Source organism: Notolabrus celidotus, chromosome 8 (assembly GCF_009762535.1).
Source record: "Notolabrus celidotus isolate fNotCel1 chromosome 8, fNotCel1.pri, whole genome shotgun sequence".
In the NCBI taxonomy this organism is placed as follows: domain Eukaryota; kingdom Metazoa; phylum Chordata; class Actinopteri; order Labriformes; family Labridae; genus Notolabrus; species Notolabrus celidotus.
In genome coordinates this window covers 15,721,175-15,737,026 of record NC_048279.1, presented here as the reverse complement: position 1 = coordinate 15,737,026, position 15,852 = coordinate 15,721,175, and the positions used below count along the sequence as shown (strand labels likewise).

The 15,852-nt window shown below is 39.0% G+C and overlaps 3 protein-coding genes across 3 annotated transcripts; 1 reads left to right on the top strand and 2 right to left on the bottom strand.

The window, feature by feature from the left end:
- Positions 1-661: 661 nt before the first annotated feature.
- Positions 662-5,390, bottom strand: si:ch211-153b23.4 (uncharacterized protein LOC335392 homolog). Its single transcript, XM_034690187.1, has 9 exons — positions 5,259-5,390; positions 4,265-4,378; positions 2,489-4,162; positions 2,295-2,394; positions 2,057-2,205; positions 1,829-1,941; positions 1,654-1,743; positions 1,450-1,572; positions 662-1,342 (listed from the first exon to the last, which is right to left on the bottom strand). The coding sequence occupies exons 1-9, from the start codon at positions 5,311-5,313 to the stop codon at positions 1,151-1,153; spliced, it is 2,610 nt and encodes an 869-aa protein (XP_034546078.1). The 5' UTR covers positions 5,314-5,390; the 3' UTR covers positions 662-1,150.
- A 1,211-nt stretch (positions 5,391-6,601) lies between these two features.
- si:ch211-153b23.5 (glutamine amidotransferase-like class 1 domain-containing protein 3A, mitochondrial) lies at positions 6,602-8,530 on the top strand. Its single transcript, XM_034690275.1, has 5 exons — positions 6,602-6,737; positions 7,094-7,206; positions 7,638-7,809; positions 7,894-8,095; positions 8,183-8,530. Exons 2-5 carry the CDS (start codon positions 7,099-7,101, stop codon positions 8,373-8,375), a joined length of 675 nt encoding a protein of 224 aa, XP_034546166.1. The 5' UTR covers positions 6,602-6,737; positions 7,094-7,098; the 3' UTR covers positions 8,376-8,530.
- Positions 8,531-9,540: 1,010 nt separating this feature from the next.
- zgc:174917 (uncharacterized protein LOC565650 homolog) lies at positions 9,541-12,687 on the bottom strand. The gene is made up of 7 exons (XM_034690341.1): positions 12,577-12,687; positions 11,675-11,869; positions 11,302-11,560; positions 11,132-11,223; positions 10,848-10,987; positions 10,651-10,755; positions 9,541-10,550 (listed from the first exon to the last, which is right to left on the bottom strand). Exons 2-7 carry the CDS (start codon positions 11,790-11,792, stop codon positions 10,464-10,466), a joined length of 801 nt encoding a protein of 266 aa, XP_034546232.1. The 5' UTR covers positions 11,793-11,869; positions 12,577-12,687; the 3' UTR covers positions 9,541-10,463.
- Positions 12,688-15,852: the final 3,165 nt, after the last annotated feature.

The window sequence follows — 15,852 nt, the reverse complement described above, 5'->3', positions numbered from 1 at the left end:
CATGGTTGTTTTTAATTTAATTTAATTTTTTTCTTTAGTGTCTTAATCTTTTTTTAGAACAAATATCTCCAAGTAAATTGTACATAACAAGTTTAATAATGTAATACATACTTTGTATGGCATTGTTTTCTTAGGCATCTCATCCTCTGATGCTGCCCAGCCCACTCTCCCCTCCCAACAGACCAGCAGCATACTGTGTAGTCTAAACTTTAGGTCTGCATACAATATGCGGGCCTGCAGTTCATAGGGGGTGTGTTTAGATATTTAGTTTGGTTTTGATGGATAATTTGATCATTGGCTTGTAAATAGATTTTATGTAATTGTTCTGTAAATATAGAGCACTTTTAGCAGCAGAGTAGAGGTGAGTAGCTTTTTTGTTTGTTCTTATTTTCTAATTGGAAAGATTAGGGTTTATTGTCGTCTAGGCTTTTTGCTCATAAAACAAAGATCATAAAAACTGCTGCGTTTCTCTGACCTGACCTGTATTGTTGGCTTTCTTGGGATCAGGAAGAGTGTGGGGCATATATCATCATGTAGTGTCTAGGTTTCCCATGGCTATCAGTATCTGATTAATCAATTATAATGTTGTTGTCAGTCATTATAATGACTTTATAATAACTGACAACTTCAAATAAATGTTTATCCATGATGAGAGTTATTTATGCTTCAGAAGGGTGTTTTTTATTAGACAGGGACAGAATAAAAACAATGCATATCTCTTATGTTAGACAGTGGTCTGTAAATGAACAAATGTGAATGTGTTTCTCAAATCTGAGAAAATCAAATGTCAGAAAAGTTTTCAAACATTATTGCACGAGGAACTAAAAGCAGTTTTTGGAAATAATTTAATGTTTGTCTTCTAATGAGAAGTATATACAATAAATTCAAATACAAATTCCATTCAAACATTCAGAATACATTAATAAAAAAAAAAAATGCAACATTGTAAAAAATAAATTATATTCATTATTAATTCAATGCAGCCTGATGTGTTTTACAGTATTTTGCTGTACCTGACTCCATGAACAAAGATATAAATAATTGAATGTCCAGCCATGTGATATACAGTATATGTGTTCAAATCCAGCTACCTGTGTACATGTACATTATAAACATTAGGTTTGGCAGCGATATGAGCACTACGTTTTCATTATGACTCATTGCTGACATCTGGACTTGGCTCAGAAGAAACCGTGTGTGCTCCGTCTGTCTCTTCTGCCGTGTCGTCGTCTGCTAAACTTCTGTCACTTTGTGTGTCCGTCGGTTGCAGATCATATTCAAAAGCAGGGTTTGTTTGCCCTTGTATGTGCCGCTTCTGGACGTCCTCAAAGATTTGAAGAACCTTCAAAGCACATCCACCATAACAGCAGGTATTAGTGTAAACATTAACTTACTGGGATTTTGTATTACAGGTACATGAAGAAAAAAAAAGATGGAACATTATATTACCTTTGATTTAGGAATGAGACCAACTCTGAAGAAACCAATGTGTCCTGTTTCAATCTTGGTGCAGTCAACCACTGTAGATGCAATATTCTCTGGGGAGGGTCCATCACACAATACTCCCTCCACCTAACCAAGCAAAACGCACATGTAATTTTCTTGAAAACACAGTTCCTCTTGTATGTAACAACACTGAAACTTTGTCCACACCTTGTCGCCTAACTTGGCATAAACTTGGTTGTGATGAGTTGTGTCTGCCTCGCCTGTGGGGTTGGCTGAGGTCACAGCGATGGGCCCCACCTACAAGACAGAAGGTTGTTGTGTTAATCAGACAGCTTGTTGACAACTAACTTGAAAATGTATAATGATTCATGTCCAGCAGTACCAGATTAATAAGATGTGTGGCCACTGAGCAGTCTGGGTTTCTTATAGCAATGCTTTGTGGAGTCCCGATGTGCTTGGCAGCGTCTCCTAAACCAAAGATGTCCATCCAGGGCCCTGAGTGAGACAAGAAACCAATAGAGTGCCCATGAAACCATTATTCTGCAATGATAGGCACCCACACAGTAAAAAAGAAAGTCTGAAAAACACACTGTTACATATATGAACCTACCTCTGGGTATAACCATGCTAATGGAGGAGGGCCATGCAGCCTCCATGAAGTCCAGCAGCAGAGGGCTCAGGAGATGACGCACTGGCTCCAGCTGCTTGATAGAGGAGATCCACATAGACATGGGTCGGTCCTGTGCCTGCTTCTTCACCCTGAATTTAAAAACAGCAATTAAAGAGTAATCACATAAAAGCAATGCAAGGATGCAGATGAGGGAAGTCTTGGCACAATGGAAACTCACTTGAAAGCTTTGACCACTGCATCAGGTCTGTTGCAAGCTGCCACCAGCACATATACTGTATCAGTTGGCATTCCACATATGCCGCCATTTTTCATGATTTCTGCAGATGGGAAGAAACAACAACACTTAGATCAATCACACAAAGAGCTGTGTATTCCTGAAAATAAACCATGCTTCCTTTGGTAGACTCTCACCTGCAATCTGCTTCACAGATGATGCCTTACGGGCTGGTACATGGGGACAGATATTTGCTCCTCCTCCAACTCCACTCAGTCTAACTAAGGGTTTTCCTAAGGGGATCTGTGGGCTCTGGAAGGTACTGTTGAACATATGTGCCAGGAAGCAGTAAAAACCAACAAGACCAAAGATGATGGTGACTCCTATGTCATAACCATAAGGCAGAGCACCGACAGCATCCAGCAGAAAGCTTATCAGAATTAGCTGGAAAGTGAGGGAGTATGCAAACCAGGCAACACTTAAAAACAGTGCTGCAACTGTCACTAAACAGTTGAACAGCATGAAGCTAATTATCCCCACAGCCACATTAAAGCCCCTGGTTTCCCCATACAAGCCACCGTATCGTGTTAACCCCCACACTGTCCACATCATCCCTTGGAATATAAAAACTGTGCTCTCAAAGGTTTTACCTCGTGCAAAAGCTACCGATCCACAGAGCAGCTGGAGAGCCCCTCCAGATACCACCACCCAGGGAAGAACCAACATAGACAGGGGGTTTCTGTCTCCAACTGAGGCTGTCATGGCAAAAGCAGCAAGAACACTGCAGGCATGGCCTAACACCTCTGCATCTGCATACTTGGAGTAGCCTAGGTAGGGTGCATGCAGCTCTTTATCGGCTCTGAGAGTAACACCCCGCATCTGGGTAGTTAAGGTCTTGAAACAGCTTTGACCTACAGGAATCTTTGTGGTGGCGACCATATTGTAGGTGGTGACTAAAAGCATTACAGCAGAGATTACAAAAATAGCGCCCTGTACACCCTGTGTGCCTCCTTGGAAGAAGCCTTGAGGCTGGGCAGCAATGGCAATACAATAAGCTGTAAAGAATAATTGGTAGAGCCCCTCCAGCATACTCTTCTGACAACTGAACAGAGCCAGGATGGAGAAGAGCACAGAGAAGACAACAGGGAAGGGAACAGGGGAGAGAGGTTGAATTGTGTAGAATGATAGCAGAGCGCTGTAGCCCTCTGCAAACTTTAGCAAAGCAGTAAAACCGTAAAAAGTAGCAGCTAGTGTGTCCATGGCTCGGTAGAAGAGGACACACATCCCAAGCTGGAAGACACCAGCGGTCCACAGCCAGGGGACATGACCCACAGAGAGCTGGGGGACCACGCCTAACAGAGGACAGACTAACACAGAGGCGGACAGCAGGTTCATCACCAGACCTACTGACTCTAGATCCCCACAGCTTTTGATTTGCTGTGCTTTTGGATCAGGTTTTCTTTTCAGGCTTGTTCCTGGAGCCTCCACTTTACCATGAGTGATGATCGACAGCAGACGTCCAAAACCAAAGTAAACTCCCACAACACAAACCAAAAGGTAGTTTGCAGCAGTGGCAGACTGACCGAAACCTGCAGCTGATAAACCTGCAATTTGATGTGCACACGCAAAGCTAATTCCAACAGCAATGAGACACAGAACAGTTTTCTTTGCTACAGCTGCTACACTGCCTATAATAAGCAGAGCTAAGGTAAAGGCTGCAAGGGCTGGGACTAGGGAGGATCTCAGCTCTGTGGACTTAAGCACACCCTGACCCACCAGGATGTAGACCAGACCTGAACCACACCACAGAGCAGCGATGGTGAGACACAGAGAAGAAAACAGCTGAGCGTGGGACAGACTGTGACGGATACCTAATGGACAAAAAAAACAAAAAAACACATAAATGTGAATCAACCATCAATGAAAATGAATACATTAAAACTCTTGTGTAATAAACGTTTATCAATGCAAACCTGCATAAGCAAGAAGGGCTGCAATGATGAGGAGCAGAATCCCCAGTGCAGTGTGGGGGATGAAGTCTTTTTCAGGTGAGCTGGCATAATTGTTCACCAAAAGTACGAGGGAACCTATTAATAAGGGGAAAAAAACATCTGAAATCAGCAACTGGTAATTAAAACAACGGGCACCTCGTAAAAGAAATGTTACCCATATTGCCATATTAGTAATGGCATGTCCAGAGGGGTGGCCAAGGGTGGCACTGGCACCCCTTGAAATCCAATTGGCCACCCCAAAATCCTATTCTATAATTGGCTGTTTGCCTTGTCAGAGGTGGGGTTTCTGTTAAAGTCTATAATTCCGGATGAGTTAAAAGGCTGGCACTAGATTTCTTTATTAATGCCCTCAAAAGTGACTTTGAAAAAAAATATTTTGTAAGTCCTTAAAGAATTAAGCTTAGAAGATTTATGCCAGTTTGTCATGTTTTCTTTTTAAGTCAAAAGGAATATAACAACTGTTTAATACTTTAATGAAAGTAGGTTGTGAAGACAGAAAGGGTAAATTTTATTTATTTGTAAATGCACGTGCAACCCCTGCCTATATGAGAGCCTCATTTGGGCCACCCCAGTCAAAAAGTTCTGGACAGCCCCTGCATATTAGCCCACATAAAGTCAAAGAATAGTACTTTTTCATTGGCCCACAACTTTTACATTGTAGCCTACAATTTTAAGCTTACAGAAGTCTTTTAGAACCGGATAGCAAACTAACATAAAACTTCATGTTTGCATATTGTTGTTTACTATTTACAACTTGTAATAGTTTTTTCATATTTTCTATTGTTTTCATCATATTACAAGTTCGATACCAAAATAGGGGTGCTTCATATTTTCTTAGCGTTCATTTTTTTAAATTCAAGAAGAGGAGCACTGTCAAAGTAGCATGAAAAGACTAATGAGTTGGAACAAATATTAAGACGAACACATAATGAACAAGCGAAAATGTGAAGCTTACCGCCAGAGATGCTCAATATGCCCACGGACACATGCAGCGACTGGAGTTGAGTCATGGCTGGAGTAAATTTCTGAAGATTTCAGTCTGCTGCTCCATAGCGCTGCACTCATGCAGCTTTATACTGCGTGTGACGTCATCGCGCAGGAGACACACGAAAAGAGAAGCCGCACCCTATAACAGAACATAATTACTCAAGTCCGTTACAGGAAAAAATCCCTTGAGGAATGTTTCCGCATGTAGTTTGGAAAACAATGGGTTGTTTAAGAACTAATATACTCCACATATGCAGAGAAAGCGATATGATACGAATAGGACGAGTATATTTTTTAATAATGTAAGGCCAGGCAACTTTATTTGTATAGCGCATTTCATACGAGGGCAACTCAATGTGCTTTACATTAAAACATTAAAAGCATTGGAAACATTCAGACAAGCATAAAAGAGCACAATTAAAATAACAAATAAAATGAAACAGAAAAGAAAAGGAAAATTAGAAATATATTTAAAGTAAATTTAAAATTTGCATTTAAAGCGAGTTAAAATAAACTAAGATAGGAAAGCAGAGGCAAATAAAAAAGTCTTAATCGTTGATTTAAAAGAGGTGAGAGTTGGAGCAGACCTACAGCTTTCAGGGAGTGTGTTCCAGATATGTGGTGCATAATGACTAAACGCTGCTTCACCATGTTTTGTTGACTCTAAGGACTGAAAGCAGATCAGTACCTGATGACCTCAGAGATCGAGATGGTTTATAATTTAAAATAAGATAAGATAAGATAAGATAAGATACTCCTTTATTCGTCACACAACGGGGAAATTCATGGAGTTACAGCAGCAAACAAAAAGGTGTACAGTATAAGAATTTAACAAGAATATATATATATATATATATATATATATATATATATATATATATATATATATATATATATATATATATATCTAAAAAGTCCATCAGAGACGACAGCTTGGCCATAATTCTCCTGTCAGCCACCACCTCCACAGGGTCCAGGACTGAGCTGGCCTTGTTCCCCAGTTAGTTCAGTCTTGCTCTTTTAAGGCAAATATCAACACTAATTGTTTTGTAGTTCGCTCGTCATGGTATCAAACTATTAAATCAAAAAAGGCCTGGTAACATATGTGATTAATCTTTTGCCTGAAACTATTTTGCTGATAAGGGCTTACACTAAAATCATAGGCTGACCATAGGCTATATGTTTCCTTCTTCCTCCTCTCCTTCAATAGATTCTTTGTTTGGAACACCAACCAGGTGACTAGTTAAGAGTTGGATAGGGAGTTGGGAGGGATGACTCAGCATTTTATCCAAAGTGTTTCTGGTAACTAAGGTGCATGATGTAAGCAGGTGGTGGGAGGAGACAGAGGAGCAGGAGCGCTATAAAAGTTCTGCTTCACTGTTTGAGAAGCACAACCCGGCTGAACAGCGCATATTCACTTTGTGTTAACCTAGGACAGTTACAGAAGGTAAGACCTATCTACATCCTCTTACTTATACATTTTAAAAAGGCTTAGCCCTACTTTTTTTTTTTTAAACACAAGCTGATTTTATGTAATGACATGATAAAATGCAAAATAAAAAAGGAAGTAGGGGAGCAGTGTGATGTGTCCCAGTGTTACCTGGCAGCAGCAGAACTCCTCTTATTCCCTGCCACCTGGCTCTGTTACAGCTTGATGTAAACTGGCCAGCTTTGGATCAATGCTCCTCACATATTAAAACAGGGGGGAAACACTTGATATGTCAAATGGAATAGGAATTGTGTTGTTTGAATATGTATACATCTATAAAGTTTATGGAAACGTGTTTTTGTGTTGATTTATAGAAACCATGGTGAAGTGTGTTGCAGTCATTCTGTCAGGCTGTGGAGTATATGATGGCACAGAGATCCATGAGGCCTCTGCTGTCCTCGTCCATCTGAGTCGGGCTGGAGCAAAAGTAAGGGAAAGAAAAGAGGACATAAAAATGTGGTCCTATTGTTTTCAACCTTTTTCTTATTCCAAAATTCCCCTTTTTAATTTTTTTTTTTTTTTTTTTTAAGTTATATTTTTGGCCTTTTTGCCTTTATTTTATAGGACAGGTGGAGAGAGACAGGAAATGTGGGGAGTAGAGAGTGGGGGAAGACATGCAGGAAATGGTCGACCGGCCGGGAATCGAACCGGCGACCCCTGCGACGAGGACTGTAGCCTCTATATGTGGGGCGCTTAGACCGCTAGGCCACCAGCGCCCCCCCCCTTTTTAATTTTTATTACAGTTTTATGTTTCAGTCCATTTAAATGCAATGCGAATAACCCTAAAACAATTACCACAACACCTGGATACAGTGACTGATCCAAAATAAGGAATCACTCATTTTTTTGTAATTCCAGGTGAAGATGTTTGCTCCAAATGCAGATCAGATGCATGTTGTAAATCACTGTGAGGGGAAACCTACAGACGAGAAGAGGAACATCCTGCAGGAAAGTGCTCGCATTGCCAGGGGTGATGTGACTGATCTGGCCAAGTTGGAAGTCTCAGCTTTTGACGCTGCCATCGTCCCAGGTTAGACAAATTACATCCCAAAAAAACAAAACCAGAGACATACTTGTGTAACATTGTGAATTAACCCTGCATGTTCTCATTCAGGGGGCTTTGGTGTGGCCAAGAACTTAAGTGACTGGGCTGTGAAGAATAAAGACTGCACCATCCAGCCACAACTAGAGCAGCTCATCAAGGCTTTCCACAAAGCTGGGAAGCCGCTGGGCATGTGCTGCATCTCCCCCATCCTCGCTGCCAAAATCCTGCCTGGCTGTGAGCTCACTGTGGGGCAGGACAAAGAATGCGAGAAGTGAGTGAATAGTCTGTCATCAAGACGTACGTATGGATTTTTAAATCTCAGTCTATCCCTTAACCTTTCGTCTCTTTTCACCCTAAGGTGGCCATATGCTCAGACAGCAGGAGCTGTGAAGGAGATGGGCTGTAAGCATGTAAACACTGAAGTGGATAAGGCACATGTTGATGTTAAAAACAAACTGGTCACCACATCTGCATTCATGTGCAATGCACCCATTCATGAGGTTTTTGATGGAGTAGGAGTCATGGTTAAGGAGACCCTGAGGCTGGCTTGAGAATTCCCTGATTACATTCTTGATGTTTGTATTTATTTAATCTAATAGTTAAGTTTCCTCAGATTTTACATGTAAACATATTATTTGATGTTTACATCACTTGATATTTTCCATCTGTTGTTTTGTGAGTCTTAATAAAAGGTTACTTTACAAAATGCAGCGTTCATTTGTTTTATTAACAAAAAAGAGAAATCATTAATAAATAATGTTGAATAATACTATAATATACGTGCATTAAGAATACTACTGTAAAGACTACACAGACTGTTTGTTTCTCACTTCAAATACAGCTAAAAATACATTACTTTTCATACACCGCTCCATATACCAGCCATGCAGGACCAACATGTGAGGGGGTAATAAACATTTTACCTGCCAAACATAAACCTAGTTTTTGGATCACCACTCTTTTCCTTTTTGCTTGTTTGTGAGGTTTGAAAATAGCAAAATACTGCATTCCTTAACAAGGTATCCTAAAGTATGCATTGTGAAAACAGACTGATGCTGGTTGACTTTTTCTTATTAATAATGAAATCTTCTAGTGGAAGAAAGAACAGAGTTTTACTTTGGCCCACATCTTCTGTATGGCTGTATAAGCTAACACATTTCCTGTTTACAAATCACACAGATAGGACATAATCACTAAAGAATGTGCAAAATGGAACAGAGTTTCATATTACAGTAAACAACTTCATTAAATTGTGTCTACATTTATTTAATCTGGCGAGAAGTTGTCATAATACATTTTCTTTAACTTCAGAGGTAGATATACAGGCCCCACCACCACTTAAACAATGTGTGTTACTCTGCAGGAACAATCTTAGGGAGAGAGCAAGACATCAGCAAGAGGAGACTGTTCAGCTAAACTTAAGAAGACTGCATTTGGACAGTCTGCATTTTCAGTCAGAGCAGCAGGAAAATGGAGCTCAATTCCTACCCTGCCCAGAGACCACAGATGAAAATTAGCTTATAGCTAACTCTGGCTTGACAGTTTTTGTTTTGCATGGCCCCTGTCGAATAAACTAATAAATAAAATAAACAACATATTCAAAATGAAACAAACTGTCTTGTGTCTCAATAAAACAAATCTATGGATCAAATATTAATACTTTTAGTTCAGCTAAATTCAGTTTTATTTGTATAAAACATTTAATCCAAAATCAAAGTGCTTTACAGAGGAAGAAACAAACATAGAGCAACCCATCATTTTAAACAATAATGTAATGAGTTCAGAAGCACATATATTCAGTTCACAACACATTTATAAAATGACCTTCTATCATGCAAGACACATGTACACACATGCAATGAAACAAGAGATAAGCAGTCTTTGAAAACCACTCTTAAAATAACTTAATGTTTCCTAAGGCATCAGATAAGTTGAGAGTTTGTGCCACAAAACAGCATCATAGTGACTAACTCCACCTGCACATGATTTAGTTTTGACCATGCGAACATTCACGAGGTCCATACCTGATGTTCTGAGGGATCCGCTCAGAAAGACATTGAGGTGCCTTATCATTCAGAGCTTTATATACAGTACCAGAGGTAATGAATACAATTCTATACTAAACTGGAAGCCACTAAATATTTTTCAGTAGTGATATAATATATGCCACTTTTGGTCTCTGTCAACACTGGTGGTTTGAAGGTGAGGTCTGCTTATTTACTTTTTTGGATGTCCAGAATAAAGAGTATTGCTCTGCTTGGGATGACTGCATGGTTTTCAGAGTCAGTCAGATTGGAAGCGAAAGCACCTCAGTCTAGAAATGCTCTTTAGATGATAGGATGTGTGAAATAACTGAGATTCACAAACTGACATATCTCAGATTATTTTGACCATTTATTTTAAAGCAGTTTAAAATAGATGAGTTACATTCAAATATGTCATAAAACTCCACATTATCAAACATTAGAAAGCCAAATTTTCAAAATTAAATATATATATACAGTTAAGACATTTCAAACAATGATTTTCCAGTTAGATGTAGTTAAAGCTTTACTATAAAGTCTGCACTTATTTTTTTGTGCAATATTTAAGAATGACCTTGTGTCAGTTAAACATGCAGAATGAAGACAAAGAATACTTCATGCAGTTTTGTCTGAAAAATGCTTGAACTGATCTGCTCCACAGACCAACTCTGTAGCATGGAATTTCCTGGGACGATCAGGATCCTAACAGCAACGGAAAAAAAAAAAAAATCAGAGTCAACGCACAATAAGACCAAGAAGTTGGGTCTGGCAGAGAACACAGGATTAAATGTGTTTGTCTCACCTGTATGGGATATGCACAGGTGGGAACATATCGGATCACAAACCCACAGCGTCTCCTCTGGGACATGTTGGTATCACTGGCATGGACAAGTAGTCCATCATGAACCTTTAGAAACAAACACCAAATCCTTTTTAACTCACTCTATATCAAACGTATTCATCACTGTGCTTCTTTTACAAAACAACAAACAAACTCACAGACATCTGGCCAGCTAGTAAAGGGCAAAGCAGGGCTTCATCAGTCTGCAACAGCTCCTCTGGGATCTCCTGGTTGACGGACAGCATGTTCCCAGGACGGATGGCTTGGCGATGAGGCAACATGCCTGAGCAGTGGCTGCCTGTAGGGGAAAAGACAACAAAAGATTGTTGAACAATTTTGGTTGGATTTCATGGAAATATCTCTTTTTGACTTTAATGAGGAACCAGGAGGGTTGCAGAATTCATACATTTGCATTAGAAACAGAATTAAGCTGCTGTGATACCTGGGATGACCCGGAGAGCACCGTTCTCCTTCAGTGAGTCATCTAAACCGAGCCACACAGAGAGGACAGGGCCACCAGCAATACCCCAATACCTGTGAACAACACGGTTACAGTCAGACATAACAAAACAAAACAAACCTTTCTGGATGAATTCCAGGATTCAAATCTACCTCATATCCTGATGCCAGGCCACATATGGAAGGCCACTCTCCCCAACATTCCCATCAGGCGTGGTTTCCCCCTCTTTTCTCTCCTGGGCGTCAGGTTTGAGTACAGGGTATTTACAGATGAAGCGGGAGTCCAGTAGGATCACATCTTGACCCAGGACAGCTTGGACCACTCGTAGGATTTGAGGGTGTCTGGTCAGGTTCCTCACCCAAGGATACTTAAGGTGAACATTGTGGAGGCTGTACGAGGTGTACTCCTCTCCTGGAAACAAATCAACGTTTTTTTACTGACAAACTTTGCTGCGTAACATACTCGCTTTTTACTGTCTTCATCCCTTCCCTCCTCACATCCCTTCATCTCAAAGCGCTTACTTACCAAATTCTTCCTCCAGCTCAGCAAAGGCCCGCCTGGCCTCTCTCAGCTCAGTCTCATCCAACACTGGCAGCGCTGAGAGGAAGCCTTGCTGGTTGTAGATCTCCTGCAGTTTAGCCATGGATGTAGTTATTGCTATAAGGCTCACTCACTGCGTATGCCTTGGGTTTTTTACTTCAGAAATTTACAGCGCAGAAACTGTAAGTGGTGGTGGAGAAACAGGGAAAAGAAGCAAAGTTTCGATAAACTCGGCTTAAGAATGTGCTTTTTAAGTTGAAGTTAGTTGTTTATGCAGACGTGCCCTGCCCTGATGGGAAAAACATCCAGCCACATTTATTTAGGATGCACTCAGCACCACCTTGTTCTGCCTACTCTAACAGACAAATATAACCTTGAAACTGCACAGTTGCCAGTGTGAATGAGCCTGTTGTCAGTGTTAAGAGCCTCTATTTAAAGATACAGGATTTGCTGACTAAAGCAGGCCAGGAAAAGAACATTACTGTCATCAAATTAGACAAGATGAAGACTTCAAGTTTTCCTTTAACCTCAATGATTCTTTGGCTGAAATCTCAACACTTCACTGTATATATCACATTTTGTCAAGGTGAAACTGGTAAAATGATACTGAAAAAAGTGAGATTATTGTATTCATACATAAACTCATGTAACAAAAAATGTATATTTTAACACATTAAAATGCAATAAATGCAAAAGTGGTTATTCAAAGAGCCAAATAAAGTTACAGTATTAATACATAATACGTTTTGAAAAGATACATTTAGCAAATCTTTGGTTATTTTGTTTGTATCTTAAATTTTGAAATGTATTCATTTTTATCTGCACAGTTAAAACACCTGACATTAAAAACTAAATCTATTGCAACGAGTATTAATTTCTCCCCATACCTGTGTGCTGTTCGCTCTCTTCTCTCTGCAATTCTGAGCTCAGGATAATTTTAGGCTCCCCTGAAGCAGACATTATATACTCCCCAGAGCGCCTTCTGGAAATTCCACACCTTCTGGAAATTCCACTTCGTTGATAATATTGTTCAGTAAGTTGAGTAGTCTTTCATCAGAAAAAAGCTGCAACGATGACCAATGATGCAAACATCTTTAACAGCTCAGGTGTGGTGTGGCATTCAATGACACATACAAACAAAGTAATATGAAACCCTTTCTTTTCAAGAGCTATGGGTCCTCCCTGATTCTTAAGAATGATATGCAGTAATTACGAAATTTAAAAGCTATTTTTAGTGCCTTCTTTTATTACCAAATGACATATGACTGACAGTATGACGTATTTTTAGTTCATAGTTAGTCATTATTAGTCGTTAGTTGTTATTCTGTCAGGTCTCATCACAACCTTATAATCAACTCTTCTGTTCCTGGTCAGGAACCCAGGGGGACAGAGCAGGAACGATGACGGATCACAGGACAAAGACATATTTCATATTATGACCTCTGTGTGAGAGCAAAGGTGTGTGAAGCAGTGAGTTTTATGGCACTAAATAGGCCATTTTTATCTTTGTGTTACTATCCAATCCAATCCACTTTATTTATATAGCACATTTAAAAAAACAATCAAGTTTAGCAAAGTGCTGATTATGATTATGATGTGCTAAATAATGTTGTTATAATTTTTTCTGCTATTCCCGTTTTCCATTTATATGTAGGCAAAACATAACACAAATATAGATGTTTGTATAATTCTGCTTGAATTGGGAAAAAAAAAAAAAATTCACACTATTGCAAAGGGGATGGGACAGGGGTTGACAGTTATATTTTTTTAAGGTAACGGACAAACGATGCCCCTAAAACAGCTGTTTTAAGCCTTTTCAATAGCTGACCATAAAAACGTAATTACTCTCCAACCAATACATAAATATATTCATGTCAAACTGGGTCAAACTTAATTCTGAGAAAAAGGCTGCCCATGGTTAAGCATTCAACACCTGCCAGTAAATGACCAAACCACACCTTATTTACTCAGCACTTTTATCCTGATACATTATTAAATAACAGGGAGGACACAGCTGAGCAGTTTCAAACTTCCTTCTCTGAAAACTATTATTGAGGACCATCCGTTAGGAGATTGAGTCTTTGTGTGGTCCGGAAAGAGCCACATTTTAAATTCCTTCCAATCAACAAGTAACATATTTCCTGGATTCCACATAATGTTTACTAAGTCACACAGCTTTTGCCGCATGATGTCATTCCCATTTGGGTCTGTGTGGGCTCAGGATGAATGGATAAATCACTGATTAAATTAATCCAAATGGAACAAGTTAAATAAAAACAAAAGGCAGGAAACACCACCTTGTGTCCACCTTGTACTGTGGGTTCGTTGCTGGGTATATTCATTACTGCACCATTTTCATTGTTTTCTCTCCTTTTTTGTTGTGATTTTCATTGCCTTCGTTGCTTTTTGTTCTGCTCTTCCCTGCCTCATCCTTCGTCTCATCATTCCTTCACCTTCCTCCACTTTCCCTGCCTCAACCTTGTACTGAGCCTGCCTCAACCTAGTATTGTCCCTGCTACAACCTTTTACATTCCCTGTACTGGACTTGAACCCAGAACCATCAGCCCTGTCCTCCACATCACAGAGCTGCTTGCCAGTGCTTGCCTCTTCAGATCTTTTCATTTCACAATTTTGTTGCGGTAGTTCAAAAGCACAGTACGAGCACATTGAGAAGAATGTGTTACATTTCCATCACACATTGGAAGCCCATAGTGGGATTTGAACCCAGAAACATCAGATTGAAAGGTAGAGGGTAGAATTACATGTATTCAGATTACTTTCCTCTGAGCTATCAAATTACATGTAATTTGATTACTTTTTCCCAGAGTAATCTTAATAACATGTAATTAGATAACGTATCCCATTTAAAACTTGGGTGGAAATCTTGATTGGGAAGCAAAAGAAAAGGAATAAAGTGAAAATTTTGCTTCTGACAGGAACAAATATGAAGAAAGTGAAAATCTGGGTTCTGAAGCGAAAATTTTGACAAAAATGCAAGGTTACTTTTTGAGTGAAAAACATAAAGTGAAAATGTTTCCTTCTGACGAAAAAACATGAACAATGTGAAAATGTTGTTTTTGAAGCCAACATATTTACATTTTCAACATTTACATATTTGAAATGATAAACTTTCAAATTGTCAGTTTTGGTTTCAGACAAAGTGTACCTCTTATACTTGCTGATTTAAAATAAATAAAAAACCCGTTATTGTCGAAAATGCAGAAGAAAGGCTGACTCCACAGGTTTCAGTTAACCAATTTGCCTGACACCTACGCTTTGGCAGTTTTTCATACATCAAAAATAACTACAACGAAATAATCAATCACATCACTAATGGTCTGTTTTTGTTTTGTAAGTCACCAATAAGACCAATAATAATTTTAATCTGTTTCATGACCAGGGAAAAACTCCTCACAGGAGCTTTAATCATCACATAAAGATAAAATATTTCAAGCTGTGATGAACTCTCACTTTGCAAGGATTTTGGTGCCCCTCTGTGGACAAAACCAGAACATCCCAGTGATATCTTCCTGCTTTCTTTGAGTTCAACTATATCACTGTCAACATTTGCTGTAGAAAAAAAATACTTTTTTCAGTGTGCTGTGACTTCCTTCCTCTGACACCTACACTGTGGCAAAATGGTTTCTGGTGTTAAAAATAAATACTGTATATATAAGTAATCAATATTGAGTCCTCACAGGAACTTTAAATGATCGTTAGAAACAGCAGGTAACAAACAGTCTTAGATCAATCTTTCCTATTCAGTTTTTTTATTTTTTATTTATATAAATATAGATCTTTATGAGTTTATTGGATTTAAAGTGAAATTTGTTCAAAAATATAACTTCAGTAAAAAAAGAATATACTTGACAGAGAAACAAACATTAAAGAATACTGAAAGTTGATAGATATATTAAATATATAAGTATAACGAATGTATTAGTACAAAAGTCAGCAACTACAGCTTGTATTTCTGTTCAGTAGTACATAGAAAAAAATACTGACCGTTCCATAGTGTCACTGTAACCTTACTATGGATTACAGAGAAAGCAAACATTCTATTTTATCCAGGATTTGTTCATGTTGATTACATTCATTTTTTTTCCTTCACAAAAACAGGATAAAAGAGCTGTCAGTTAGAATAAAAGTACAGAAGAGTCCAA

What these genes read in the sequence shown, in the direction of transcription:
- si:ch211-153b23.5 (XM_034690275.1), top strand. Translation starts at nt 7,099, where the DNA reads ATGGTGAAGTGTGTTGCAGTCATTCTGTCAGGCTGTGGAGTATATGAT. An exon ending in TGAGTCGGGCTGGAGCAAAA is followed by an intron (nt 7,207 to 7,637) that starts GTAAGGGAAAGA and finishes TTGTAATTCCAG; the next exon opens with GTGAAGATGTTTGCTCCAAA. An exon ending in TGACGCTGCCATCGTCCCAG is followed by an intron (nt 7,810 to 7,893) that starts GTTAGACAAATT and finishes GTTCTCATTCAG; the next exon opens with GGGGCTTTGGTGTGGCCAAG.
- zgc:174917 (XM_034690341.1), bottom strand. Translation starts at nt 11,792, where the DNA reads ATGGCTAAACTGCAGGAGATCTACAACCAGCAAGGCTTCCTCTCAGCG. An exon ending in TGAGCTGGAGGAAGAATTTG is followed by an intron (nt 11,561 to 11,674) that starts GTAAGTAAGCGC and finishes ATTTGTTTCCAG; the next exon opens with GAGAGGAGTACACCTCGTAC. An exon ending in CCTGTGCATATCCCATACAG is followed by an intron (nt 10,551 to 10,650) that starts GTGAGACAAACA and finishes CGTTGCTGTTAG; the next exon opens with GATCCTGATCGTCCCAGGAA.
- si:ch211-153b23.4 (XM_034690187.1), bottom strand. Translation starts at nt 5,313, where the DNA reads ATGACTCAACTCCAGTCGCTGCATGTGTCCGTGGGCATATTGAGCATC. An exon ending in CATATTGAGCATCTCTGGCG is followed by an intron (nt 4,379 to 5,258) that starts GTAAGCTTCACA and finishes CCTTATTAATAG; the next exon opens with GTTCCCTCGTACTTTTGGTG. An exon ending in AGCCCTTCTTGCTTATGCAG is followed by an intron (nt 4,163 to 4,264) that starts GTTTGCATTGAT and finishes TTTGTCCATTAG; the next exon opens with GTATCCGTCACAGTCTGTCC.